Source organism: Castor canadensis, chromosome 6, assembly GCF_047511655.1.
Source record: "Castor canadensis chromosome 6, mCasCan1.hap1v2, whole genome shotgun sequence".
NCBI lineage: Eukaryota > Metazoa > Chordata > Mammalia > Rodentia > Castoridae > Castor > Castor canadensis.
Window position 1 is genome coordinate 177,085,005 of NC_133391.1, and position 27,780 is coordinate 177,112,784.

Sequence of the window (27,780 nt, forward strand, 5' to 3'; positions counted from 1 at the left end):
AGCCCTAGAATCTTCTACAGAGTCCCCTCCCATTGAGGCTGTACGGCCCCTCCCTCACCAGAGAGCCTGCTGGGTGGAGGCCGTGGCAGGTGTCCCCAGAAAGAACGAAAGGACAAGGGCTGTCAGGATCGCTTCTCACATCGGTAACCTGGGGTGGCCCGCGTCTCAGTGGGGCTCACGAGCCCTTTAGCGGGGCGCGGGGCGCGGGGCGCGACCTCTGTCCGGCTCTGGGCGGGTACATCACTGGCCTCCGGCCTCCGCGCCCCCGCCCGGGACTGGCCGCACGCCCGGGGCCCGAGGGCCAGGTGCGCCCCGCCAGCCCCTCCCCAGCCTCCGCCGGTTCCCACGCTCTACGGACGGCCGCGCCCTGCGCCGAGCGGCGCCCGGTGGCCGGCGGGCGGCCTTGTAAGGCAGCGGCGGCCTCCGGTCTCGGTGCGCGGCGCGGGGCCGGGCGGGGCCGGGCGGGGCCGCGGTGCGCGCGGGGGCGGGGCGGGGGCGGGGCCGGGGCGGGGGCGCGAGCGCTGGGGCCGCGGGGCGCGCCGCTCAGTCGCTGAGCCGCCGCAGTCGACGCATCTACGAGGTAAGGGGGTGCGGGCCGCTGTCCGCGGTTCGGGGCGCGGCGTGGGGGGCCCGGACTCAGCCTCACCCCGGTCCATGTGGCCACCTGCGACTGTCCCCGGCGGCCCCGGCCGCTGTCTCTGCAGGCGCTCGGGCTCCGCGGGGACGGCCCCGCAAGGACAAGCCTGCGGTGCCCCAGCAGGGCACGTTGGCCTGTCTTCGCGTCTCCGAGAACGCAGCGGACCGAGGGCGCCCCGCGGGCTTCCCGCCAGGTCCCGGAGGCCGCCGGCGGTAGGACCCTGCTGTGGAACGGGGGAGGCAGGGACCGCTCGCACGCCCGCCTGGGCCCGTGTCTTGGCCAGCGTCCCCATCCTGCAGGTGACAGCGTCCGCGCTCAGCACCCAGCCGCCTGCCGGCCCGGGCGGCTCCTCACCTGCGCGGGCGCATCGCGCCATCGGGACGTGCTGCCTGCCAGGACCCGGTCCTCCGCACCCCCGGGTCTGTCCACCTCCTCGGAAGCCTTTATTCCGAGGCTTGGGTTATGTAAATCAGGCCTTCAACGAGGTGAGGGGTGGCGTGGCTGCTGGGCAGGGTCCGGGTCCGCCGGATATAAGGCGACCAGCTGCCATCGCCCCCGAGGGTTGGCCCTTCCCCGCGCGGGTCCCTGGGGACTCCGGCCAACGCGCTCTGCTCCCACGCCTGGACGTGACCGTGGCCGGCGAAGGCCAGGCTGAGCGGTGAACACCGCGACCCCTCCCGACGTCCCTCCTCCCGGGCGTGGAGAGCTGGGAGGTGACGCGGGGCGCGCTGCGTACAGGGCCAAGAGCACTTGCCAAACCCTAAACTGGGTTCCCTGGGGGCTGGCGGCTGTCGCAGCCCCTCTCCCATCCTGTGCCCCTGATAGGCGAAGCCCAAGCTCGGGGTTTCTGTGGGAGGCCTGAATGAGGGTGCAAGCCCTTTCTTGGGGGAAAGTGCCCATAGCTCTTGATTTCCACAGGGATCCACCCTTCAGAAAGGTCTCCTAATTTGAGGGGCTATTGAAAAATCATCTGTCTTCACAGAATGGGAAAGTGAGGAAGATTAAGGTCAAGGGTGTGTTGGGTGTATTTTTTCCTCCTGGACCTGGTTTGGTCCATCTTCCCAAATCCTTTGATGCTGCAGTAAATAGCTCTTTTAACTATTATAAATTACAAATGCTCATTGGGGAAAATATGCTAGTGGTAAGGCAGTTGCATTTAAGAAAATTAAGACTGCCCATCACCTGCTGAGGTTTAGGAGCAATCCCTGACGAGTGGCACCATTCTGCTAGGTGGCTCACTGCTCCCAGCAGACTGAGAATTAGAAGCTTCCTTGCAGAAGCTGCCAACCTCCATGCAGCCTATTTATAGTGTCCCTGCCTGGTGAGGGGGAGGAGCAGAGGAAGGTGTGATCTCCAATGTCCTGCCCTCAAGTTCCTTGGAGTGTCTGTCCAGCCAGTGTCCTTCCACCAGTAAAGCTGTGCCCACCTGAGGCCATGTACCCCCAGCAGGAGAATGGGTACTGTCCAATTCTACTGGGAAGGGAGGGGTGAAGCTGCCCAGCCACAGCCAGTGCTCAGACATGGCTGTCAGCCCCACCACCTCCATGCACTTGCTTGATTTTCATCCCCTCCTAGGAAGAGCAGCTTCCATCTTGTGTGTGTGTGTTGGGGGGGGAGCAGCCACATGTTCTAACCTCAGTCTCCCCCACCCATGACACCTGATCCACGGTCCAAGGCATTCCCTACCCACAGCACTCCCTGACCCATGTCACCTTTCATCCAAGGTACCCCTTATCCAGGGCATCCCTTCCCTAGGTAACCCCTATCCAGGACATCCCCCATCCAGGGCATCCCCCCCCACAGGACATCCTTGGCCCAAGATATCCCTCACCCAGGGCACCCCATCCAAGACCCACAGGAGTTCCCCCATGGCACCTCCCCTACCCCCAGGAGCCCCTTTCACACAGAATCCCTGCTCTGCAGCGCCTTCAGGAGTTTCCTCCCCAGCATCCCCTATCAGCCCTGTTGGAGTCCTGGAAGGGAGGGTGCAGGCTCTGTGATCTGCAGTCCCTGGAGGTCCTCAAAGGACAGTGACTTCCTGTTATCAGGGGAAAAGCCTATGGACAGAAACAGCAGGTGTCCCCAAATGTCAGTTCCTGATGAGGAATTAAACCCATTTAGGGTCCCTAGTCCCTTTAACTGTACAATGATATAAACAATCACTTGTAAGCTGTAATTTAATATCTATATCCAAATGTAAGACTTCCTTTGGGGAAGAAATATTAAAAGGCTTTCAAGCATATATGAGGAGGAGGGCCTCTCACACAGTTAACTCCAGCTCCATCTCCCACCTGCCAGGGGGTAGACCGACTGGTCCCACTTCTGCCAGATACCTGGTCCCTGAGGGTCCCCGCACAGGGTCCCCACCACAGTCTTGGATTCAGTTGCCTCCTGCCAGCTGTTCCAGCTACCCTTTGTCACGTCCGGAGGGTTGGTGAGGGGGTCTCAGTTTTTGTTAGTTTCACCGCATACATCCCTGGGTACTGGTTTGGTTTTGTCAGTATTTTCATGAAATCATATAGCAAATAGTCTTTTGTGCAGGCTGACTTTGATCAGTCTTATGTCTGAGTAACCCACTCATAGCTCTATAGCATCCATTCTGTGCACTGCCATGGTTGCATTATCTTTGGTTGTTTTCCTGTTGGGCAGCTATGAACAAAGCTGCCTTGGGCCTCCCTGCATGTTTTTGGGTCTCGTGGGCCAACGTTTCTGTGGGGTTGGCCTCAGATCTTGTCTGTCTGCAGATTTGTGGGCAGCTCCCAGCAGCTGTCCAAAGGGTCAGACTGTTGTCTTCCCTGCACAGTGCTACACATCGCCAGCATGTGGCATTGTCAGCCCTTAAAAATGCCACTGTCCTGGAGGATGTGGTCATGTATGATTTAGGTTTCTGTCTGCACTTTCCTGATCATGCCAACAAAACCAAGCACTTCTCATACTTGCTGGGCATTTGAACTGTCTCCTTTGTTCTTTTTGACTGTAGAGGCTCTTTACATATCTTGGACAAGCCAGAATTTATTATGTATAATAAATACCTCCAGGTTTGCAGTTTCAGGTTCTCAATGCTATTTTTTTTTTTTTTGGTGGTGGTTGTTTTGTTTTCTGAGACAGGGCCTTCTTGCTATGTAGCCCAGGATGTCCTGGAACTTGTGAGCCTCCTGCCTCAGCTTCCAGAGTGCTGAGGTTGTAGGTGTGGCAATCACACTGGTCAGTGCTGCTCTTTGATGACAGGAGTTGTTCTTAGTTTCATTATTGTGTGATTTAAGAATCTTTTTGGGGGGGGGGACGGGACAGTGTTGTGGCTCACTCCTGTAATTCCAGTTACCCAGGATGCATAAATCTGCAGTTTGAGACCAGTCCATACAAAAAGAAAAGTTAGCAAACCCTATCTCAACAAATAAGCTAGGCATGGCTGTGCATGCCTGTGATCCCAGCTACTTGGGAGGCATAGGTAGGAGGATTGAGGTTCAGGCCAGCCTGGGCAAAAAAAAAATATGAAAAATAACTACAGCAAAAAAAGGGTGAGGGGTGTGGCTCAGTGGTAGAGCACAAGTGTGAGGTCCTGAGTTCAAACCCCAGGACCGCCAAAAAAAAGTCTTTTCCTTCAGGGATAGTGCATTTTGTGTCCTGCAACAACCCTCTCTTCTCCCAAGGACCTCAGATGGTTGTTCACAAGGCTTCCAGATCTGGAAGATGACCACTTTGTACATGAATGCAGCTTAGCTCTTTACAAGTTCACCATCTCCCTGCCCAGGGTCTCGGGCTTCACTCAGGTCTTTGCTGGTCTAGTCTGTGTGCCATATTTTCTCTGCCCCAGCACGCTCCAACTGGAGGTGATGTGGGTGTCACAGAAGACAGGTGTCGTACAGCAGTCCCCTACTTAAAACCCAAACTGCTTGGGCTGACCTCCTAGGACTCTGGAGTCCAGCCCTATCTGACCCTTTGCCCAGTCTGGCCTCTAGGCTTTTGTGCTGCCACCTTAATGGCTTTTCCTACACTGCTCCCTCTGGGGGCTGGGAGCCCCTTCTGCCAGAGTCGGGAGACTGTATGACAAATTGACACAAATTGGGCAGCCAGAAGCCCAACATACTAGGTTGGCAGGACTCGGGGCTCCAGGGAGGGCCTTTCCACTCTTGGGGGTGTGGCCGCCTCACTAGCCACTTATTCTGGCTTCATGCAGCCTTCTCTCTCTGTCCATTTGTGCTGCTGTAGCAAAATACCCATGCCTGGGTAATTTATAAAGAACAGAAATTTATTTCTCACAATTGTGGAGGCTGGAAGTCCAGGGTCAAGGTGCCTGCAGGTTCGCTGTCTGCTGATTGGATTCCAAGATGGTGGTTAATTGCATCATCTTCCAGAGTGGACAGACCTTGTGTCTTTACCTGGAAGAAGGCAGAGGTTGGAAGGGTCTAGCCTCACTCCCTCCAGCCTTGTAAAGAAGGCATTAATCCATTCACAAGATTAGTCTCTTCCAAAAAGCCCCACCCCAGCACCATGATGGGGTTGAGCTTCAGCAGTGGACAGCTGCTTGCTCTGACTCTCTCCTGTGTGTCACAGAGAACTTCTGTAGGATTCAGTTCCTAACTGTGGATAATCCTTTTTCTAAACAAGGTCCCATTCACAGCTTCTGAGATTAGGATGTGGACATATCTTTTCCAGGGCCACCATTTGACCCATTACCGTGCCTCTGCTGGGAACCACCTGGCCCCAGGTCGGCTGCAGGTGCTGGCAAGTCTCCATGGCCCTGTCCCAATACTCAAGGACAGCCCTGGGCTGCCCAGAAGGTGGGCTCAGGGGTACCAGTGTGTTCTGGTGCTTGTGAAGCTGTGTTGATGCTGACTGTTCTGCAGCGTTCTCAGTGGAGCTGCTTCCCGAGTTGCTTCCCCAGGGAGCGTGGCCTCAAACCCTGGCCTGTCACTGTGGGAAGTGCCTGGGCAGGACAGTTGCACAGCACCTCTGCTGTGACCAGATCCCAAAACATGGCTGTGCGAAAGCATGTTCCCTGGGTCTTCATTTTATTCCCCTGGGACTTGCATGTTGTATCCTTCTGGCTTTAGAGGAATAGTGTTTGATCAGAGATGAGTGATGGAATTTGATTTCAGCGCTCCCTACTGGCCTTGGACAGCTGAGCCTGGGAGCCCGCACTGATTGCTGGTGACACGGTCCTCTTGCTCTGACTCTTATCCCTGAAGCTGTCTGGCCTCTGGGGAGTCCAGGTGTGTTTGACCGGGGTAACCAGTGCAGTGAGGACAACCTAGAACAGTCACTGAGTGCTCTGGAACACTCCATCGTTCTTCCATGTGCCTAGTCTGGACTGACACTCAGGGTTGGGGTTTGCCACACTGTCCTTGACTTGGTCCCTCTCTGGCCCCATGGCTAAGCACTGCACTGTCCTCACTTTCTTATTCTTGGAGCTATAAGCCAGTAGCTCCAACACTCCCTTGAATTTGCTGCAGTCCTGTCACTACCAAGAGTGGTGAAAGCAGTGCTTTGTGGCTCATGGGCAATGGGCCGAGTGTGGATTCCCTAGAGGCTGGGGGACAGGGTGACTGGTGGCCTAAAGAAATCCCGGGTGGGTAGAGGTGCCTGTACCCACCAACCTTCTGACTTTCTTGGTTTCCCTGACAGCGAAGCCCAGGATTCTGCTCTAGTGACCTGAGGATCGGGTCTTTTGGACAGTGTTGTCCTGCCTGCTCACAGTCCAGTCTAGGTCCAGGACGTGTGTGGTTGTGGATGTAGCAGCTCACACTCATCCCCCCCCAACCATTTCCTGGGAAATCATGTATTATTTGAAAACAGTAAACAGCGTGACTTTTGGGATTGGTTCTCAGGTCACCCTGAAGGGCAGCAGCCTGGCCTTTGGGCCCTGACCCATGGTCTATCTGGAAAGCAGCCAAGACTGCTCTTGAGCCAGGCCAGCCCTGATCACACGTGAGGCTGTGGGGCCTCTGGGCAGTGTGTGAGCGCAGGTGCCGAGGAACCAGTGTACACTTCGCGATGGAGTTGGGCTTCTGGTGTCTGGGGGATGTGCACACTCAGAAAATGCCTGCTTTGTGCCTGCCTGGGGAGCTCTCTGCCTGGGACGAGTGGCTGTTCACATCGAGTGTCCCAAGGAGCAGTGGGGTGGGTGACTGGGTTATGATTAAAATAAACAATTACCAGAGGTCATGTTGTGCTCAAGTGGACCTGAAGTAAAGCGTGGGTGTGGGGTGAGCACTGTGTAGCCCCTGGTGTCCTCAGACTCTGAACTGCCTGTGTTCATCTCAGTGAGCCCTCTCCAGGCTGTGCCAGGCAGTCGGACATGTCCAGATCCCATGCACCTAAGCCCACCCTGATGATGGAGGAGCCCCTAGGAGATCCTGGGGTCTCCATGCCTTGGTGGGCATGGAAGCAAGGAGGGGCGGGCAGCTCTGAGTGGACACTGTCCATTTTTTCTTCCCATTTTAGAGGGACTTTTCTCTCTTGGGCTTCAGTTCACTGTGCTCTTTGGAGTTGGTTGTTCCTTGATGTAAGCTTTGCCAGCGAGAGCAGCAAAGGGACTGAGAGCAGCCTGGCTGGTGGTCAAAGGAAGTCAGGTGGCCTGTGCTCTGGGCTCCTGTGGGCTCGGCAGCACTGTGCTTTGGTTTTATCTGGGGCTGTTTCCTTCTGCCCCCATTAGCCTCCAGAGACCAGGCTGAAATGAAGTCTATGGGACGTTCTAGAAAAGGCCATCCCTGACCTGCAGTGCTCCTATTGGGATGCCTTGAAGAGTAGGGGCATTTTCCCCTTCCCTCCCCCATGCTGTGTGCAGTGCAGGCTGCCTTCTAGAGCCAGCTGTGTCCTAAGGGCAGCTCTGTAGCCAGGGCCTCCACGCGCCTAGGTCAGAACTGGAGCCTGTGAGGTTCCTGGCCAGTAGTGGTGGCCACCGTGTGTCTGGCACAGGTGCAGGAGTTGGCTGTGACAGTGTCTCTTCCAGACCAAGTGGGCCCAGTGAGGGTCCAGCAGTTCCAGTGGACTGAAGGCTACTCTGCTGCCGCCTGGGTGGACCATGCTATCCATGGACAGGGCTCAGGTGTAAAGATTTGGAGGGTCTCAGCTGCACTGCACTTGCCGTCCTGCCAAGGCTGGCATCTGCCTGGGAAGCTATGGTAGGATGCAAACCAGGGACCTTGGGGATGCCTGGCAGATTTTGGGGACAGGAGCCTTCTCCCACCGGCTAGCTGTGTCTCTCAGAAGCCTCCCTCTCTATCCATACCAAAGCCCTTCTCACCTGCAGGGCCTGTGACAGTGTTTATCTCCAGCTGGGAGTCACCTGTTCCTGCTAGCACAGTGTGCCCCTCACAGCTCCTGGGCTCCAGCACAGTGAGGGGTGGGTGCTTTCACCCCTAGAAGAAGAGATGATGGGAAACCAGCAAGATCTCAAGTTCAGTTAGTGTAGTTACTCACAGGGCCACAGTGCTTCCAGCCACAGCACAGCCACTGGCAGGGTCATAGCATATCCAGCCACAGTGCAGCCACTGGCAGGACCATAGCAAGTCTGGCCACAGTGCAGCCTCTGGCGGGGACACAGCATGTCTGACCACGGCATAGCATCTTCAGGGTTCAGAGGCAGGAATGGCCCCCAGGCCCAGCATCACCGTCATGCCTTTATCTTCAGTGGGGATGTCCATGGTGAGAGACAATCAGGGCCTTCTGTATACCCGAGTGGTTACAGGTCTGGGGTTAAGGTCCTGTTGCACCCACCTGATGCTCCAAACCTGGTTATTTCACAAGGAATGTTTGCCTTTTGGGTCGGTGCTGCTCACAGCATGTCTGCAGAGCACCCTCCTCTGCTAGGATGGCTTCTCACCGTGGGCTGCATGCTGGTCTGCATGGGGTCCCTTAGGCATGAGGCTCTGGGGAACTCCTTCAATCAGTGATTCCACTCTGTAACTCATGGGGATGAAAGGGTCCAGCCAGAGGTAGCTTGCGTATCAGCTGTGCCAGGGCCAATGGTGGTGTCAGTGGAAGTCCCTGGCTGGTCTCTTTCAGCACTGCCTGGGCATCTTCTGACATCAGGACAGAGTTTCCCAGGGACAGTGAGTCCAGGAGCCAAGGCCAGGGTTAACTCTGAGGGTCTGAGCCCAGAGAGGGTAGACCTGTGGTGTTGGCAGGTCTGGGTGGATGGAGGCTCCTTTGGAGCTCTGGCCTCTGGCCAGATGCCCACTGGCATCGGTGCCACTTGTTCAGTGCTACCTCCTTTAGCCATCTTGGAATGCCCAGAACGCCCAGCCCGGCACAGGGGAGGCAGTGATCAAGGGTTGTGATGGGGGGAGAGGGGCTGGAGGATAGGAAGGGTCCTCCCAGACACCTGGGTCTATAGCAGATGGAGCTGCAGATGCAGCAGGTGAGGAAACTGATGAGGCCTGGGGAAAAAGGGTGGAGGAGGGTAGGTGTGACTGGGAAAGCAGGCACATACCACCTACATTCAAGACACACCACACCCTGCCCAAGGAAGCATGGAGGCTGCTGTTCTCGTGACATAACAATCCCTGCTCTGCTCATGAACACCTGCCCTGCTCACAGACACCTGTTCTACTACAGACACCTGCCCTGCTCATGGATATCTGCCCTGCTCAGACACCTGCTCCTGCTCAGATACCCATCTTGCTCACAAACACCTACCCTGCTCACAGCCACCTGTTCTACTCACAGACACATTCCCTGCTTATGGACACCTGCCCTGCTTACAGATACCAGCTTTGCTGACATACCTGTTCTGTTCACAGACACCTGTCCTGCTCACAGATGCTTTGCTGCTCATGGACTCCTGCCAGGCTCACGGGTGCCTGCCTTTCTCACAACACATGATCCTAATTATTGGTACTAGCTCCTGATAACATACCTGGTCTTACAGGCAGTTCACTGCCACCCCAATTTCCAGTCCTCCTGGAGGGGGCTGTTTGCTCAGGTTATGTCTAGTTGATGCTCTGGCCTGTGTGTGTGTGTGTCAGTGGATCTCTCCTCTGTCACCTTTTCTTTAGATACTGCTTCAAGAAGTTTTTTTCTGTAGATTTTACTTCAGCATTTTTCATTCTGAAAAATGGGACCTGGTTGATTTGCTGTGGGGCCTATTGGAGCAGGAATGGTCCTCAGGGTGGGCTGAGAGGTAAGGTGAAAGCGTGCCTAGGCCTAGGGAGGTGTGCTGTCCCTGACAGCTGCCCCTGGGCCTCTTCTCACTGTGAGTTCTGTAATTCCACCTCCCAGCTGGCCTCCCCTGCCCTCCCCAGCCCCCATCTGCAGATGCAAATCAGGTAACATAGTCTGTCTCCAAACCCTGTTCCAGTTACCAGTTCCCATTCTCCTGACCCCAGCTTCTGAGCAGCCCTGGCGCCATTCCTCTCCTTCACCTCATCTGCTTTTCTCTTTGTTCCCAAGGGCGAGGGCACAGCTCAGGGGGCTGATCCAGGAAGGGGCACCTGCTGATAGCTCTGTAGGAGCAGGGCAGTGATCTCATGCCAGGACAAGGCTGGGGGAATGCCTCTGCTGCCTGGGTGCTCCCCAGAGTCACAGGCCAACAGGAGAGAGGTGCAGAGAACATACCTGGGGTGCAGCTGCACACCTGGGGCATGCAGGATGCACACCTGGGAAGCAGTCTCTTTCTTCAGTTGCTGCACTTAATAGGTCAAGTGTGTCTTCTGGGAGCCTCTTCTAAATGGCCTTATTTCCCTGATGGAGGAAACTGCACCAGCATGGGTAGGAAGAGGCATGAAGGACCCCCAGGGTTCAGTCACCCTCAAAGACCAAGGGGCAGGAAAGCCAGGGGAACATGGCCTCTGCCTGGGGGACAGGGAGAAGCTGCAGCACAGCCACCCCATGGCTCTGGGGGTGGGAAGGGCAGGGATAGGAAGAGCAGGGCTTTGGATGAGGGAGGCGTAGGCACATGGCTGCTCTGGGCCCCTCTGAAATCCTGGACTTTTCTGCTGCAGCCTCCATTCTCTTCAGATTAAAGTTGCTGTCATCCTGGGTTGATGAAGCAGTACACACTAGAAAAGAATTCTGGTGACATGAGCTTTGCTCCCTGGCCCCCAGAGTCCTTTGAGCCTTCTCTGACAGCTGCAGCACCCCTGCCCCTTGCTGTCTCCCAGGGCTGATGCATCCTACTTTCCACAGACCAAGCAATGGCCTTGGTGGTCTTCATACAGCCACACTTAGGGCCTAACTCATCTTATTATTTTTGTTTAAAGAAAACTTTTAAAGATATTTTATTAAGGTGATACACATTCAGGGTAAAGCAAAATGGAGACCAGGCAGAGCCCAGGCATGTTTACCTTCCCCTCTCATCGGCACCTCCTGCCAGTGGTGCCCACTACCTGCTGTCGTAGGCCTTCTGAGGACCAAACTGGGCTCATTCTCCCAAGAACCTCAGCACTGGGCCCTGAGAACAGGGCCACTGCTCTGCTCCTTTGCAGCAGGAAATGTCTGGTGTCAGCTTCTGCTGTAGGGTGGAGAATGTTCTGGACCACTCAGCCCAGGAATCCCAGAATTGGGATCTTTCTATACTCCTTGGCCATGGCCTCCTGAGTCTGGTGTCCTGGCATCTGTCCACTCCCCTTTCTGCAGACCCCCTCCAGTACCATCTCGAGTTCAAAGCCCAGTATCAAAGTGTTTTTCTTTTTTTGGTGGTCCTGGGGTTTGAACTCAGGGACTTATGCTGCTAGGTAGGTGCTCTACTGCGTGAGCTGCTCCTTTTTGTTTTTTAGGTGCTTTTTTTTTAGGTAGGCTGTCATGTTTTTGCCTGGGCTACCCTCAGACTGCACTCCTCCTATTTATGCCTTCTGCACAGCTGGGATGATAGCTGCTTGCCACATGCCTGGGTTTTTGTTGTTGAGATGGGGTTTTGTGAACTTTTTGCCAGGCTAGCCTCAAAATGTGAACCCTCTGATCTCTGCCTCCTGAGTAACTGGGGTTACAGGTGCATCCACTGAGTATGGTCAAGACTGCATCTTTCTGAGTTATAATTTTCATGCTGTTCTAAGGAGGGGGCCAAGGAGGTTGGGAACAAGACTTCGAGAGTCCCCATCCTAGTGGCTGAGTATCATCTGCATTGTTCTCACTGTTTGGAGAACCATCTTGAGTTCGGCAGAAGCCTGCTCGCCATCCCTGGGTGATGGAGATCATGGCTTGGCCACACTGGTGTTAGAACCTCCAGCCTGGAAGGGGCCATTTCAGTCATGAGGCAAGCTTGGCACTGGCCTCGCAGATGGCTGTATGCCTATAACGAGTTTCCTTGTGGAGATGCTGGGTGCTGTTTCTAGGAAGGTGCTGACTGGCCTGCAGCTGCTCTTCGGGGCCAGAACTGAACACGTCCTGTCCCACCTAGGTTGGCAGTGTCCACAGTGTGGTCATTGGCATTGCCTAGCCCTACCAAGTCCTGCTGGGAGGTGGCACAACCTCCAGTCTTCTTAGGTCCACAGAACACCCGCCTGCTTTGGAGATCAGCATCCTGTAAAGCCCAGAGAGTATTCCTGCTGTTCTGCAGGTCCTCCCCGCAGGTGGTCCCCTTCCCTGAGCTTGAGGGGAAACTACTGTCTGGGATTATGTCCTCAGGGCCACTCCAGACCTCTGGTCAGAAGGCTCAGATCTGGGGTAGGAGAGATCTGAACAGTACCATTTCACAGACCCCGGGGCATCCCCCAGAGTGGTGCAGCAGGTGTGGCATGGGAGGAGGCCATGGGACCATGCCTGGTGGGGGCCAGCACCCAGGATGGGGCCTGCTGTAGTAGAATCAGTCTCCTTGGCCTGGAGCCTGCGGGTCCCAGCCGACAAGGTCCTGGTACTGAGTCTCACAGCCAGAGTGACACTGGTCTACTGGGTAGTTGGCTCCAAGGGGGTCCTGGCTCCTGGTGAGGCTGCACCTCTGGCCTACCACCAAGGTGCACAGTGAGTCTCCTATTTTGTTATGTGGTAGCCTGGGCCATGAACAAAATGAGTCCTGTCTTCTCTGTCCTCTCCAGCAACATGGCTGAAAGCAAGGCCAAGCCTGCCAAAGCTGCCAACAGGACACCCCCCAAGTCCCCAGGGGACCCTGCAAAGGAGAAGGCAGCTAAGCGGCTGTCACTGGAGTCAGAGGGGGCTAATGAGGGGGCAGCCTCAGCCCCCGAGCTCAGCGCCCTGGAGGAAGCCTTTCGGCGGTTTGCAGTGCACGGGGACACCCGGGCGACCGGGAAGGAGATGCATGGCAAGAACTGGTCAAAGCTGTGTCGGGACTGCCATGTGATTGATGGGAAGAACGTGACCGTCACTGATGTGGACATTGTCTTCAGCAAGATCAAGTAAGTGCCATCCACACAGGCCCAGCTGGCCAGACACTTACGTCAGATGTGGTATGAGTGAGATGTTCCTGGCCTTAAGGACGATCCAGGAACCTGACCTGGAGCCACCCTATTCAAGGTGGGCCTGGGGAGTGCAGAGTTCCTGGATGGCCCCTGGACTCCTTGACCTCACTCTTAGCTGCATCCCTGTCTTATCTGTGCTGGGCTTGGCTTTGGATGTGGCCTGTGGAGGGGGGGGGGTCAGACCTTTTTGCTGATGGGGATGAACTCTGCTCTTTGCGCTTAGAGAGCTGTTGCTAGACTCAAGCTCAGGCAGGCAGAGCCCCCAGCCACTGCGGGCTGAGTCTGTGTGGTTGAGTGGGATACAGGCCCACGTAGCCCCATCCCCAGCAGTATGACATCCCCAGGAGTATGACAGCAGCTTGCCTTGCCCTCTGTCTACCTTGCACTTGTCTACCTCTGTCCTCTGTACTTGGGAAATGTCTACAGTGCAGAAAAGTTGAGAGAATAGAACAGAGAGCAGCCAAGCATTTACCTGCAGACTCAGCAACCATGCATTGTGCCCTGTGCACTCTACCTGTTGGGTGTTCTCATGTGTGTCTGAGTCATAGGCATGTCCCTGGGTCATAGACATGCACATGTGTATTTCTGAGTCAGATGTGCACACAGTACCCCTGCATCACAGGTGTGCCTGTGTGTACACTCTGCATCCTAAGTGGCAGGTGTGTGTGTCCCTGTGACATGTGTGCATGTGCGTGTCCCGGACGTGTGTCTGGAGTGTCCTGGGTTTGGATAGTCCTGAGAAAGGGCTGTGAAACCCACTCAAATGGAGCCCCAAATTCTGACCCTCTCCAGGGAACTGACCTTGCAGGCTTCCCTACCCCAGGGACTACGTGGGAAGTCTGAGCTGAACTTCCCTTCATTCTGACACCTCGTGACCCCCAACCCCTGTGAAGCTGGAGAAGAATCTTCCTGTGTGACCTCCATCTTTATGAGCAGATTTTGTGAACCAATCAGCCTTGACCATGCAGTGATCAGGGCCCCTTCTCTGTGGCTTCTCAGACCTATCTCTGATGGGTTTAGCCGTCTGGGGCCAGGCTATGACAGGAGGCCATGACTAGTGGTATGTGGTCACTTTGCCCTGCTGTCTACCATGGAGGCTTCTGGGTCAATCCCTGTTCTTCCCAGACCTTGACCTTTACTCTAGCCTGGTCCCACTGCCCCAGGGGCACCAACCTTTCTTGAGAAGGTGTTTGGCTAGGGACCTCTGTGCTATCCTGGACCTCAGCCCTGGTCCTCCTAACTGTCACACTTCTGGGCAGTTCTGACTCCCCTGTGGCCCCCACAGAGCAGGGTCTGTCGATCATGACTGTATTCCATTTCTGCTGTAGGAAGGACAAGGGACCAAGGGTTGGGAGCTATTCTTTCTTCTAATTCCCTAGCTGGAGGACACCAGGGTCCTTGGGAACCAGGGAGCACGAGGCATCTGCAAGGCATGGGACAGGTCCCAAGGACCCAGGCATGTACTTGGGCTCTGTGTAGCCAGATGTCTGCCTGTCAGCCTATAGGACCCCACACTGCCAACAGCTGCAGCCCCCTTCTTGGACCAACCTGGGGGCCTCAGTGGTCACTGGCCCTGAAAACCCTCTGGATCTCACTGAGGTGACTGGCCTCTGACATTGTGGGGATGGGCCCCCACAATGAGCTTTGGCTATGGAGGCTTCTCCAGGCCTGCTGAAGCCCACCGTGCTGTCCATGAGGCTTCTTGTGAGTAGGACATAGGGTGCAGACCCACCCTGCTATCCCCTACTGGAAAATGTGGCCTCCTTGTAGCAACTGGTGTGGCTTTGAGTGGTCAGTCTCAGGCAGGTAAAGGCAGATCCTGGTGACCAAAGCTGCACAGATGGGTTGTCCAGCCATGGGCAAGGGGCACTGACCTGGTCTATGTTCAAATGATCAGGGGCTGGAGCCTCTGGCATGGGCACTGTCCTCATCCTGGTGTCCAGAGCTCTTGCTGGGCCAAGTGGTTGTGCCCCATGATGTCAAAACTGAGAGGGAAACTAGGTCAGCTATATTTACTGTGTGTGTGTCAGGTGAAGCTGATGTGCCCAGAGCTTGCTGCTTGCTGTGTGTGTCTGAGCTGGGGGCAGACAGGGCCTGGGCAGCTCCTCATCTTATGCAGCCCCCCTTCAGTGTTCCTTCTCTGCCTGCAGGTGTTCTTTGCTGGCCCTGACCCTGACCTCACTTGGGGCCATGGAGACTGCTCCTATGTTAGGGGCATGTGGGGTGTCTCAGGTGAGCCATGAGGTCACCCTGCTCCTCATCTTGGGTGGGTCCCATGTGCTACCAGTAAATCCAGTGTGTCCAGCATAGTGAGGGACAGATGCAGGAGTAAAGGAGCTCAGAGACTTGTGCCCTGGGAAGCTTCTAGGAGGACTGCCCAGGGGCCAGTCGACCCCCGAGGTATTTCCAGTTCCTTCTGCAGGAAGCTACTTTCCACTGCTGTACGCATGGGTGCACACATTTGTACCTGCACACATGTGCATACATGTAGAACTGCCTACTTGGGAGTGGCCACTGTGGTTGTGAGTCACTTGGGGGATGGAGCCTACAGAGGCCACATTGAAGGCCATTTGTTCTTCATGTCCAGATGAGAGAGCCCCATAAAGGGAACACCCAGCTGGCCCCACCCCACTCCCAGAAGATAGGACTTCAGGTATTGAGATACTTAGGAGCCGAGACTTGGTCCCTGGCTCCAGTCATGGCCCCTGGCACAGTTCTTTCCCCACTGCAAACTCCAGGCTGCTTGGAGACTTTGGGGTGTCCCTGCCTTGGAGGTCAAGGTATAGGAGAGTGAGTACCTGCAGTCCTTGGAGAAGGGCAGCTGGGCTGTCAGTGCTGGACTCTGGTGCCTGGTGAACTTGCTGGCACTATGGGGGAGGTGTCCAGCCAGGCAGCAGCTGTGTTGGTGTGATAAGGTGGCCAGGGTGAGGAGCCTGAACTGCAGGGAGGTCCAGGGACTCTGACTCTTCTGTCTGCAGACACCAACCTTCAAGATCCTCCCTCAGTCACCCTTGGACTGTCCTTCTCTCCTGGAGCCTGGACTCCACTGGGGCTCCTCTGTCCTGGGCACCACTCAGGACATCCTTGTTCTGGGAGAGAGTCCTCTGGCCTCCCATGTATGTCGAAAATGAGGATGAAGCTCATGTCATCATCGTCGTCTGAGGGGAGGGGGATGTCACCCCAGCAGGGCTGTAGGGGAGGGTGTTCCCGGATAGGGTCCTGTGGGAGGGGCTGAAAACTCAGGTTGGGAGGACAACCAGGGCTGTCTGTCCCCTTGATTTCCAAGAAAACTGTGGCTGTGATGGGGCTGTTCGTATTTTGCATTTGAGGGGTGCGTGCCCAAGGTCCCTTTGGGGACTCCTACAGAAAGGTCTTTGCCTCCTTCGGGAGCTCAGAGATCCGAGGAAGTCACTTAGGTACCGCCAGGAAGTCGCTGACTCTGACAGGACTGGGGAGAAAAAAGTCCAACTATTTCTGTTTTGGGGCAGGTTGCCATGGCTCCACAGGCGTGGCGCCAGCTGGGGTATCTGCAGCCTTTGTTTAGGTCCTTGTCGCCATGGCAGAGCTTGTTTGTTTTGATGTTACTATGTGTTAAATTTTAAACAAATTTCTTGCAGCTCTATACCAAGTTTTATTGAAGGCTGCTGTTAACCCAGACTCTCCTCCTGCAAAGGGCTCAGGATGGCCGGTCTCCAGAGGGTCAATGGAGGCCTGACATGCTTGGGCAGGGCAGACATGAGCTTGAGGGAGCCCTGGACAGCACATCCGTGTGTGTGTCTGTGTGCATGTGTCTGTGGGCATGTGTCTGTGGGCATGTGTGTGCACCTGTGGACGTGTGTCTGTACAGGCATGTGTTATGCCTGTGTGTGTCTATGCAGGCATGTATGTGTGTGCACCTGTATGTTTGTTGTGCACTGTGTGCATGTGTCTGTATGGGCATGTGTACGTATCTGTGTGGGCACGTCTGTGGGTGTGTACCTGTGTGTGTGTCTGTGTGCACAAGTTGTGTGCGTGCCTGCATATGCATGAAGGGATATGTTGGAATCTCAAGGTTGGGTTGTGCTCACCCATTTCCTCCTTGCCTGAGCTGACACAGTCCCAGGTGGGGAGGCCCAGCTGAGGGGCCAAGGGAGGAGCAGCAGCCTCCCAGGGGTCCAGGCAGGCCTGCTGGGTGCCATGCATCCCAACACTTGTGCAGAGCCAGTTAGTAGGGTACCCAGGGCCGGGTGGCCAAGTTATCGTCTGGACGCAGGTCAGAAGGAAGCAAAGCCAGCCCCCACCCTCAGAGAGCAGGGTCCAGGCCTGAGGCTTTGCCAGCTACTGCAGAGCGTGGACACATAGCAAGGCCAGCCAGCAGGGTGTTGGGAATTGTCCTTAAGCCTGTGGACAGTTGGAGGCTTTGCACAGAAGCTGCTCTGGGGCCAACAAGGCTTGGCCCCTCCCGGGAGCAGAACCAGGGCCTGGAGAGGGGCCTGGCCAAAGTGTTTAGGGAGACCATGGGAAGTGCAGGGCTCCAGGACCTAGGATGCCTTACCTGTGGCACTCTAGCCCCTGAGGCTCCCTGGTTCCGAGTAGCTCTTTGGGTCAGTGTGGTAGGGTGGAGCTGACAGTCACAAGCTGTGGGAGGGTGTCCCCACCCTGCAGGCCTCACATGGGGCAAGACCCAGCACATGCAGGTGTCCTGGTGTCCCCATTCCTGCCTCTGCGAAATCCTCTAGTGGCTGTGTGCAGCAGCACAGGGCTTCTGCAGACCCCGGAGTTCGGGCTTCTTGTAGGGTAGGCCATGTAGAACATCTTAGGCTGAAGGTCACTGAGTTGGTGGCCCCTGTGGCTTTGTGGTCAATGCCTTGTTAGCACTGGTCAGTCTGTAGCAACCAGGTGGGTATCAAGCCATTCTGGTGACAAGAGTCTATCTTCTGTGCCTCTACCCTGCCTCTTGAGCCTGGCTGGACAATACATGTAGGCCATGTCAGAAAACAACCTTCCCAAACACCCAGAACTTGTTTGAATGATTTCAGATGTGTCTGTCCCATGACCCACCTCTGCCTCGGCCAGGTCAAGTGAGTGGAGTGGACACAGTGGTTGCCATTAGGGCTTACCTGGAGAAGGTCAACCCCCAGTCTCCAGACCCCTGTAAAAACACATTGAGGCTCAAAGCAAATGAGAAATGAGACTTTGAGGATAGGTTTATTTCTATTCTGGGGGAAGCAGAAACACTTGGGTCACGTGTCGCCTACTCGCGACTGAAACACAAACATCCACGGAGGGCCTGCACAGTGGTCACAGCAGGGTTGCTGCTTGGCTCTTGACCCAGTGGGTGTTTCCGTCCATCAGCTGAGTCTGAGCCAGGATTAGGAAGGAGCTCTGTTTCCTGAGATGATGATGGGAAGCACCTGCAGGTGCCCAGCACCCAGGTACTTCCAGGTACAGGGCAGAGGCTGCCTCATCTATCTCTGAGAGGTTTCCTGAGTGCTCTGGCTGATCCAGTCACCAGTTGGGGGTGCAGAGAATTAATAGAGCTCTGTAATCTCAGTATCACACTCTTTTTGGCAGGGACCCCACTGCTGAGTCCTGGGCAGGATCAAGAGACTAGTGTCTATGAGAATGACTGGATTTCTGAGGCTCCTAAGGAGTCAGAATCACTAGTTGGGAATAGGCAACCTGAGGCCCAGCATGCAGCAGGGCACTGCTTCATGGTCCAGCACACACTCAGTAAACTCCTGTATCATGTCCATGGAAGGCATCCAGAAAGGATTCCCACAGGGTAGTGTCCCTATCAGGGAGGAACCTTACCCAGAGACTCTCAGTCTGGGGCCCTCAGGTCTCAGTCCAGGAGCCAATGGGAGTACCCTGAGGCTCACATCCTGCAGATGCTGTGGCACCTCCTGCTCTCCACCCCTCAGCAGTCCCAGAATCTTCCTGCAGTGTCTGGCTGGCAAGACTGCGCTCTGGTGGTCATTCTGGGAGCCACAGCTTCTGCAAATTCAGGGAACCAGAGAGCTAGCAGCCTTCTACCCACTTCCATAGGTTTCTTGCCACCATCCAGCCCCAGTGAGGCCCTTCACTGGGAGGGACTGGGGCTCTGCATAAGTCCAAAGATGGGATGAGAGGGAGAGGCAGGCCCTGGAGGTATAGAACTGCCCTCAGGCTGTGTTGGCCCTAGGCTGGCTCTCAACATTCATGGCTGCAAGAGACTGAGCATGCCTTTGCCACCTGGGGACAAATTGTTTGGGAAGCAGCCCCAGGCTGCTGGGAGCATGTGAGTAGACCACAACCTGCTGGGCTGGCTTTGGGTAGGATGGAGCCAATAGCAGTGAAGGCCCAGGTTCTGGGGATACTGCCAGTCCTGGGGCTCTGGAGAGCAGGCTCCTGTACCAGGAGCACCCTGGAGGGGGTTTCATGTCCCAGGGAAGATATGGGCGCTGCTCACCCAGAGCTCGCTCTCTCTGGGGATTTCTCTGAGCAGAAGAGCCCAGGCTCCTGGAGAGGGAGGACTCCCCTGCAAGCTTGGAGCCAAGGCCAGGGCCCTGTCTCCCAGCAGCATGTAGAACTCAGGACATGGGCTGGGTAGGGACTCTTGGTGCTGGTAGAGCAGGCATCCAGCTCAATAAGAATGTGGCCTGTTATGGGGAGCCCCAATAGCCAGCCCACCCCAAAGTGACTCATGCTGGCAGTGCCTGGTGCCGAGGCCACCCGGGTAAGGCTGTGTGCCCCTGTGGCAGGTTGCCAGGCTGGCTGCTAGGCCTGGCATCCTCATGTCAGTGGGGCAGGGCCATGAGTAGGATACAAGAGTGTCTTTGATGTCCTAGGACAAACAGAAAAGCCCCAAGGGGCCTGAGACCAGTGCATCCCCAGGGCCCAGAAAGGAGGAGAGGGCTATCAGCTCTAGGCACTGTTGGGCTGCAGGCCCCACCCAAGGTGGCCTGGTCCACAGTGTCACAGGTGCAGCTGGTGAGCTTATATGCTAAGGGCACCACAGCCCCCAGTGGGGCTTTTGTTCCCATATTGTCCAGTTGGCCTGATTGTGAGGCCACATGGGTCTCCCTGAAGCCCTGTGAGATGGGACAGTCCCAGCTACAGGACCCCCATGTGTTTACCAGGGGATATCTTCCTCCCTAGACTTAGCTGTCTTCTTGGTCAGAATGTCCCATGTCTTCAAGTTATGGCTGTTAAGTGTCTGAACCCTTAGGCACCAGTTAAAAAAATGCAAGGCTGTAGTGGCTTCACGTATGGCTCCTCGGCTTGGCAATTGGAGTCCACTTTGTCATCTGTCACTGGTTTGTCCTTGCTCTGCTGAGCAGTATCCACGTACCCCAGTGTGCTCATCTGGCTGAAGGACATTTGGGCAGTGTTTTTGTTTTAGTGACCGAGTAAGACCATGACATTCCCCAGTGGGTTCACATGAGGGCTTAAATCTTCATTTGTCTTGAATAAGAACCCAGGAATAGACTGTAGGATGATGTGACAATGCTTGCTTTTATGAGACACCACCACTGCAAGGCAGCTGTGCTCGGGCATCCCATCCAGCAGGGAGCAGGACATGTGGTACCCAAGGTGACTTGCAGCTGTCCCAGTGGGTGATTTTCCTGAGGACAGACAATGATGGGCAGATGCTTGCTCTCCATCGTGTGTCTTCTTCAGTGGTCTGCACTTTGTCCATTTTTTATACTGAGCTGTTTTTCAATTACTGTTGAGTGTTAAAAGCCCTTTGCACATTTCAGATACAAGTCCTGCATTAGGTTTGTTGTGCAAATGATTTCAAGTTGTGACGAGGTTCAGTTCATCCATTTTCCCATTAGGAGCATGCTCTGGTATTGTTCCTAAGAACCCTTTCCCTAACGTGAGGTCACAAAGGTCCTCTCCTAGGCGTTCTTCCAGAAGTCAGTTCTGGGACTGTTCTAATTCTACATGTGATGCAGGTGTGGACAGAAGGTGGTTTACTTTGTTCTAGATCCAACAGCTGCCATGAACCTTTCTCCCCTACTTGCCTCTACATCTTGCTGAAGGCCAGCTGTTCTGATCTGTGTACAGGCCGTCAGCACCATTTCCTTACTGAGGCTTTGTAGTGTGGTCTTGGAATTGCCTAGCGTCAGTACTCCAACTTTACTCACCTTTCGAATGCATCCTGGCCCTGCTGATTCTCTACTGATGGACATCTACAGGTTCTATCAGGTCGCTGTCTTCAAGTCCTGGACTCTTGGAACCCTGCAGCTGGGGACCTCAGCATGCTTGACTCTGAGAGGCAGCTTTTTTGAGCTGCTCTGCTAGGACTTCCCAGTAACACACAGAGGCCTCTATAGACCTGAGCCTCAACTGCATCAACTGTGTCAAAACATTGGCAACCTCACTGATTTGGATTAGTTGGGGAGAATCTGATCAAAGTTGAAAAAAAGACACATAGCAACTTCAGAGTATTTTTGAGATTGCCTGACCTCGGAGGGAGGATTTGTGAAATGGTAAGGATGTTTGAACAATGTGCAATGGCCAGGTGCACACAGGTCGGGGGCCATCCTGTCTAGGCTGCTCTAGTCTCAGGCCACCCTACTGGCCAGAGTACATTTGGGGGTGCTCACCCTCAGGGCTGTTGTCAAGGCAGAATAAACAGAGGATCCTGGGAAGGGCCTGGGGTTCCAGAGGGTGGGCTGGGGAAGCAGCTCTTTCTAACCTGCCCCTCATGGTAACTAACCACGACCTCCGTCTCCTGGGTCACCTGTAACAACTCCACATGGGCTTTGGCTGTCTTCTGGCTGCTCAACTGGTTGTAGTGAGGCAAGGGGGCTCTTGTCCCTAGTTTTCCCTCTGTCCTCCTGAGTGGAGGCCACACTGCCAGTCTTGGAACAGACAGAACTGCCTTGACATCCAATGGTTCTGAAAGAGTGTGCTTCCTTGAAGGTCTTTCCAGCTTGTTGTTGCTTGCTGGTCACCCATGGCTGCAGCCTGTGGGGTCACTGCAGAGGACAGGATGGGGTAGGACACTTGTGCAGGGTTAGTCCCAGTGGACATCTGCTTTGTGGCTTACAAGGCCTGTGCCCCACAGAGGGAAGTCCTGCCGGACCATCACATTCGAGCAATTCCAGGAGGCACTACAAGAACTGGCCAAGAAGCGGTTCAAGGACAAGAGCGATGAGGATGCTGTGCGTGAGGTTCACCGGCTCATTGAGGGCCGATCGCCTGTCATCTCAGGGGTCACGGTGAGTGGGCAGAGCCCGGCTTGGTGTGTGTGGGGGTCCTGGGATGATTGGGTGGGGCCTGGACAACTGCCCTAGGGAGGCCACAGCCCTGTAGTATCCAAGGTGCACACTGGCATGAACACCGGGCAGATCTGGAGAACTGGTGTAATAATTGTCGCCTCTCACACTCAGGACTGACGGGCCAGGAGTGGAGGATTCCATGTCTGGATATGTGGCCCAGGCAGGTCCATCTTCACCCCTTTGGCTGAGATGTACCCCCTGCCAGGTGGCAGACCTCACCAGGAACCCTCATCTAGCATGTGGTAACACTTTCTTCATTCTTTTACAGAAAGCCGTGTCTTCACCCACTGTGTCACGGCTCACAGACACGACCAAGTTCACGGGCTCCCACAAGGAGCGCTTCGACCCATCAGGCAAAGGCAAGGGCAAAGCTGGCCGCGTGGACCTGGTGGATGAGTCAGGCTATGTGCCTGGCTACAAGCATGCGGGCACCTATGATCAGAAGGTGCAGGGGGGCAAGTAGCCCTGCACGCTGATGCCCTGGACACTGCAGGTGCCGGCATGGGGGCTCACATCCATCACACTTCATTACATTCCTGTGCTCACTGGGGCAGAACTCAGAGGCCTCCTCTGGGCAACTTTGGGGCAATGCCCAGGCCTACCCCTGCCAGGGACCCCGACACTTCTTTCTCAGACCCCAGGTTTGGGCCCTGACTCACCGACCCTTCCTAACACGCCTGCCCCATCTGGACTCTGGAAGTGGATGGCTATTATTTCCAGATTGTCTCCCAGGATCACACACACTGGCCATCTGGTTTGCTGGGGAAGGAAGGAGGGTTTTGGAGCTGATAGGTGTGGGGATGTGTGGGTAGACCCTATTAGAGGCTGCACTGAACTCCTGACCAGCTTTCTAGGAGCCTCAAGGGCAACAGGAACTAATGAACTAACCAACAGCACAGATGAAACAGACTAACCCCAAACAGGGCCCTCCATGCTTCCTGAGCAGAGGGTGTGGTGGAGGCTGTGCAGGTATGGGGCAGCAGGTCATATAGGCACATGCTTGCTCCAGCACAAATGTACACACACATCCATGACCAGGTCTAATGCTGAGGGCAGCTGAAGAACAATGGATGGCTTGGTAACTTGGAGTGTGACACTAGGAATTTTTTCAGTTTGCTGTCCTAAAAAATGATAGTGACTTTGCTATTGCTTTGGTCTCAGAGCAATCCGGGGAGATCCTCCCTGCCCAGCCCTATGTCACCAGGGTGGGAGGCACTCCCCAAGCTGGGGACACCCAAGTGTTTGCTGCACCAGCACAGGATGCAGGCTTCTGCCAGGCCTCCTGCCTGCAGCCCAAGTAGACTCTGCCCTGTTCTGCTCACAAGCCTGCCACCAGTCTCTGCATCCTCACCTCTCTCAAGCCTCCTTTTAATAGACTTCCCTAACCTCCTCTGACACCAAAACCAGGCCCAGAGAAGACTTCAGGCCTATAGCAGTTGGGCTTTTGTTTCTGCCGTGGGCTGCTGAGTACACAGGAGTTGGCCAGAGCCAGCCCAGGATCCTGCTCCTCCATGCATGAGTTTGTCACACGGTGGCCTGTCCTCAGCACTGTATCTGTATGAGGACCGAGCTCTCCTCCCAGGATGTCCAGAGGTGTGTGGCACTGTCACCACTGACCCTATGCATGAACACAGCCGCAGCCTTTTGTGTGACCTGCTAGGCCATGTAGTTCTGGGGTTGGTCCTGGAAAGAACTCCAGTGGCCTTGGGAGGTGCCTCACAAGGTGCCTTGGGTGTTTGGGGTGGGGGCACCCTGGATACATGGCCTGGTCCACAGTACAGGTGGACAGCAAGGCCCCTCCCTCACTGCCATAGCATGTGACATGCCACACCCCTCCCCAAGCCTGGAGAGTGCCTGGGCAGTGCCACAGCCCAGGGGAGGCCTCCCATCAGCCCACCTGAGCTCCCACCCAACAGGGCTCTCTGAGGGCGCAGAGTTCTGCCAAACCCTTCAACATGAGGAGTCTCAAATGGAGGAGGGGGTGGCCCAGTGGACAGCTTCTTTTTGAGATCCTGGGAGTTCAGTGTTGGTATTAAAGACCAAGGCTCTAAGGCGCCCTTCTGAGACATCATCTCACCTATCTGGGGAAAGGCAGGCACAACTTTCATAAGTGGTCACTAACAGGGCTCTACCCCATGCCTGGAAGGACCCTTGGCACTCTCTACATCCTCCCAGCATCCCTGGTACCCACAATGCCCCATGTGACCGCTGTTATCCTTTTCTCCTGTGAACAGCCCAGTTCCCACCATCACAGCAAAGTCATGTGGAACAGACAAGAATCCCATTAGGACCTCAGTCCCTGAAATGGAATGCACCTGGGTCAGGTTATGTCTGAGGTTCCCCATACCATGCAGCAGGTCCAGTGGACCCCACAGTGGTCTGTGAGGATGCAGGACACTGACAAGAGGTCCTAGAACACCAGAACAGTCCTGTTCCATGGGAGGGTCATCACCAGGCAAGAAAGATCTCCAAAGATCCAGGCCTAGTCCCAGGCTGGCCGGTCTGCCTCAGGAGCACCTAGGAAACTGACCCTAAGCAAAAGAAACCATGCCAGTGCCCATCCTCGGGGACCACCCAACATCGCAAGGAGGCCCGTCACAGATGGTTACCTTGTCCAAGCAGTCAAGCACCTCATGGCGCTCTACTCAGAACTGGATGGAGAAGCTCAGAACAGTGGGTCCACCCATCTCAGGCCCCTGGAGGTGAGATCCTTGGAAGGAAATGGTTCTTTCACTTCTGATGAAACACTCAGAATGCATTCCTGATCACTTTGGGTTTTGTGACTGAAAATCCAGTCACTGTCTTTTGTGCTCCTGTCCATATTGGCCTAGAACCCCAGAGTACTCTAGGGCTCCTGGAAGGAAAACCCCATGCCCTAGCCCTACCATGTGGCACTTGGGTGGGGCCTGGTACACAGAAGCATCCATCGAGTCCCTTCCTGTCCCCAAAGTTTCCTCAGACACATGTGTAGGTGAAGACAGTATCCTTCTTCGGTCAGTTTCAAAGTGTAGCTCTGAAAACATACCCTCCATCTACATCACCTAGCAAGGAGGACAGTAGGAATTAGACCATGCAGACTTGGTGTCACCACACTGCCAGTTTAAAATTGTCTGTGGAATTTGTTGTGGCATCTGTGTGTACCCTCTGAACACAGAACATATGCTTGGACTCCAATATCACTGCACAAAACAGACACGTGCATTTTCCTTGGTCAGTTTCTGAACATTATGAAAACACAGGCAGAGTGTTTTGCCTATGTTGCATGTTTTATGCAAAAAAATTAGCTTCTAGTAACTATGGTTAAACAGAATTCCATGTCTACCTGTGAATAAAAGAAACTGCACAGCATGCAAACCAAGACACAGGGACAAGTTCTATTAGGAGGTGACACCCAGGACATGGGGACACATTCTGTCGGGTGACACCTAGGACACGGACAGATTCTGTCAGGGGAGGATGCTCAGGAGACAGAGACAGGTTCTAGGAGAAGAGACACCCAGAACACAGAGGTAGGTTCTGTCGGGGATGACACCCAGAAAACAGGGACAGTTTCTGTCAGGGATGGCACTCAGGAGACAGGGACAGGTTCTGCCAGGGGTGACACTCAGGAGACAGGGACAGGTTCTGTCAGGGGTGACACTCAGTAGACAGGGCAGTTCTAGCAGGGGAGGACACTCCAGAGGCAAGGACAGGTTCTATCAGGGGTGATACCCAGGAGGCAGGGACAGGTGTGTCAGAGTGACAACCAGGAGACAGGCACAGATTCTGTCAGGAGTGACACCCAGGTGACAAAGTTCTAGCAGAGGACACTCCAGAGACAAGGACAGGTTCTGTCAGGGGAGGACAATGCTGATGGTGTCTTAAGTGTCAGGGAAGAGAAGGTGGAAGGAGGGTGTTGGAGAACACTGACCCTAGCAGAACACCTATTTATTTGTATTTAGTGCTCTAAGATAAACACCTAGGTAGTGGTAACAGCTTTACCAAAATCAAAGCTCCAATTAGATGTTGAAAATATAGCAAAAGATGCATATTTATACTGGAGTACTTTCACAACTTTTAATACCCTCAGTGTCACGTTTGGGAACATGGAAATTACAGCAGATGCAGGAAGATGGTTTTGAAAAGGCATCTGCAGTACTTTCACCTGCCATCTCCTGCCTGCCTTCCTGTGCTGCCCTATCACTGAGGCCCAGCCCTGGGCAGGGGCTCGCACCCCTCCCCAGTTGGCCCTAGGCTGCTACGGCTACCTGTTTTTGTGGGTAAAGTTTTACTGACACACCCATGTGTTTACATATTGTCTGTAGCTGTCTGATAAAACAACTGGAGCAGGGAGGAGTTGGCCTGGACACCTACGGTATTTACCACCTGTCCTTTTTCAGGGAAAATCACCTACTTGTCTGGCTGTCTTCCTCCCGCAGAACCCTATACAATCTGGCTGCTCCCGTCCTGCAGTATGACGCATGGGGACACCCTGTTTCATATAAGGGTGACAATTCAGCTGCACTGTGAAGATAGCAATAGGTTAGAATGTCCTTCAAACACTGAACCTAAGTAGCTCTCCTCCACGGACTTACTACTGACCTGTGAACTTGTGACAGGGAGTCAGGACAGGCATTTTTGAGACGCAGAAGTTAACTTTCTCGCTTCCTTTAGACCTCTTTAAAAAAAAAAAAACTAAACCACGCCAAACAACAAAGGAAACCTGCACAACTTAGACTTGAAAGGGTTATATACTACTAGTTTGTACTAAGTTTTTTTTTCAAGAAAGGGAAACAAATATATATATGCAATATATTTTTACACTATTTTATTAATGAGAGATCACTTTATCAGTGTGATGGGTAATGTTGACATTATGGGTGGTTCTGACTCAGAAAGGCATTCTGCTGACATCTAACCAACTCACCGGAATGTCCGTGGAGTCTAGATGGCTGAGCTGCCCTTCCCACAGAGCACAAGGCATTGTGTCACCTTTTGAACTTGCTGCCATGGCCTGGCTCATAAGGCTTTCATGAAACAGCTTGTGTCTGTCTGCATTTTGCTCCTTGTGTTTGTTGTTGTTAACATTCTGTGTCAGATTGGTAAAGTGATGAATAAAGGTGTTAAAATGTGAATTTATCTGTTTCCCTCAAAGTGCATGCCGTCTGTGCCAGCAGTTGTATCTTCTGGCCAGCTGGGCCTTGATACTCACAGGTGCTAACATACAGGACACGTGCCAGGAGGGAGAGAGTGTGTGGCATGCTCCTCTCACAGGCGCTAGCAGGGCTCCACAGCTTCATGTCAAATTTCCCTAAGGGAGCCGTCTGACTCCTGGCTTCGGACTGTGTAACCTACCTCGCAAGGGCAGGTTTGAGGTACAGGCTAAGGGTAGGGTCTACTCAAGGGGACTTCTCACAAACTGTACCACAACAACCATAGCCACTCCCAAAGCAGGCTCAATGTCATCAGCAGGCTGCTGTATAACCAATGCCAACCTGAAATACTAGCCCAGGGAAGTAGTTTCCCAAAAGAGCCTGGTGTGGTAGCTCACACCTGTAAT

General features: G+C 54.6%; 1 protein-coding gene across 3 annotated transcripts; it reads left to right on the top strand.

The window, feature by feature from the left end:
- Nucleotides 1–27,355, top strand: Tppp (tubulin polymerization promoting protein). 3 transcript variants are annotated; one of them, XM_074077792.1, is made up of 4 exons: nt 1–143; nt 12,610–12,927; nt 22,028–22,181; nt 22,510–27,355. In XM_074077792.1, exons 2-4 carry the CDS (start codon nt 12,614–12,616, stop codon nt 22,702–22,704), a joined length of 663 nt encoding a protein of 220 aa, XP_073933893.1. In that variant the 5' UTR covers nt 1–143; nt 12,610–12,613; the 3' UTR covers nt 22,705–27,355. The 3 variants fall into 3 exon arrangements, with proteins under 3 accessions (XP_073933893.1, XP_073933891.1, XP_073933894.1); XM_074077790.1 differs by lacking the exon at nt 1–143 and adding an exon at nt 501–580; XM_074077793.1 differs by lacking the exon at nt 1–143 and adding an exon at nt 1,100–1,122.
- The last annotated feature ends 425 nt before the right edge of the window (nt 27,356–27,780 follow it).

What these genes read in the sequence shown, in the direction of transcription:
- Tppp (XM_074077792.1), top strand. Translation starts at nt 12,614, where the DNA reads ATGGCTGAAAGCAAGGCCAAGCCTGCCAAAGCTGCCAACAGGACACCC. An exon ending in ATTGTCTTCAGCAAGATCAA is followed by an intron (nt 12,928 to 22,027) that starts GTAAGTGCCATC and finishes TGTGCCCCACAG; the next exon opens with AGGGAAGTCCTGCCGGACCA. An exon ending in CTGTCATCTCAGGGGTCACG is followed by an intron (nt 22,182 to 22,509) that starts GTGAGTGGGCAG and finishes ATTCTTTTACAG; the next exon opens with AAAGCCGTGTCTTCACCCAC.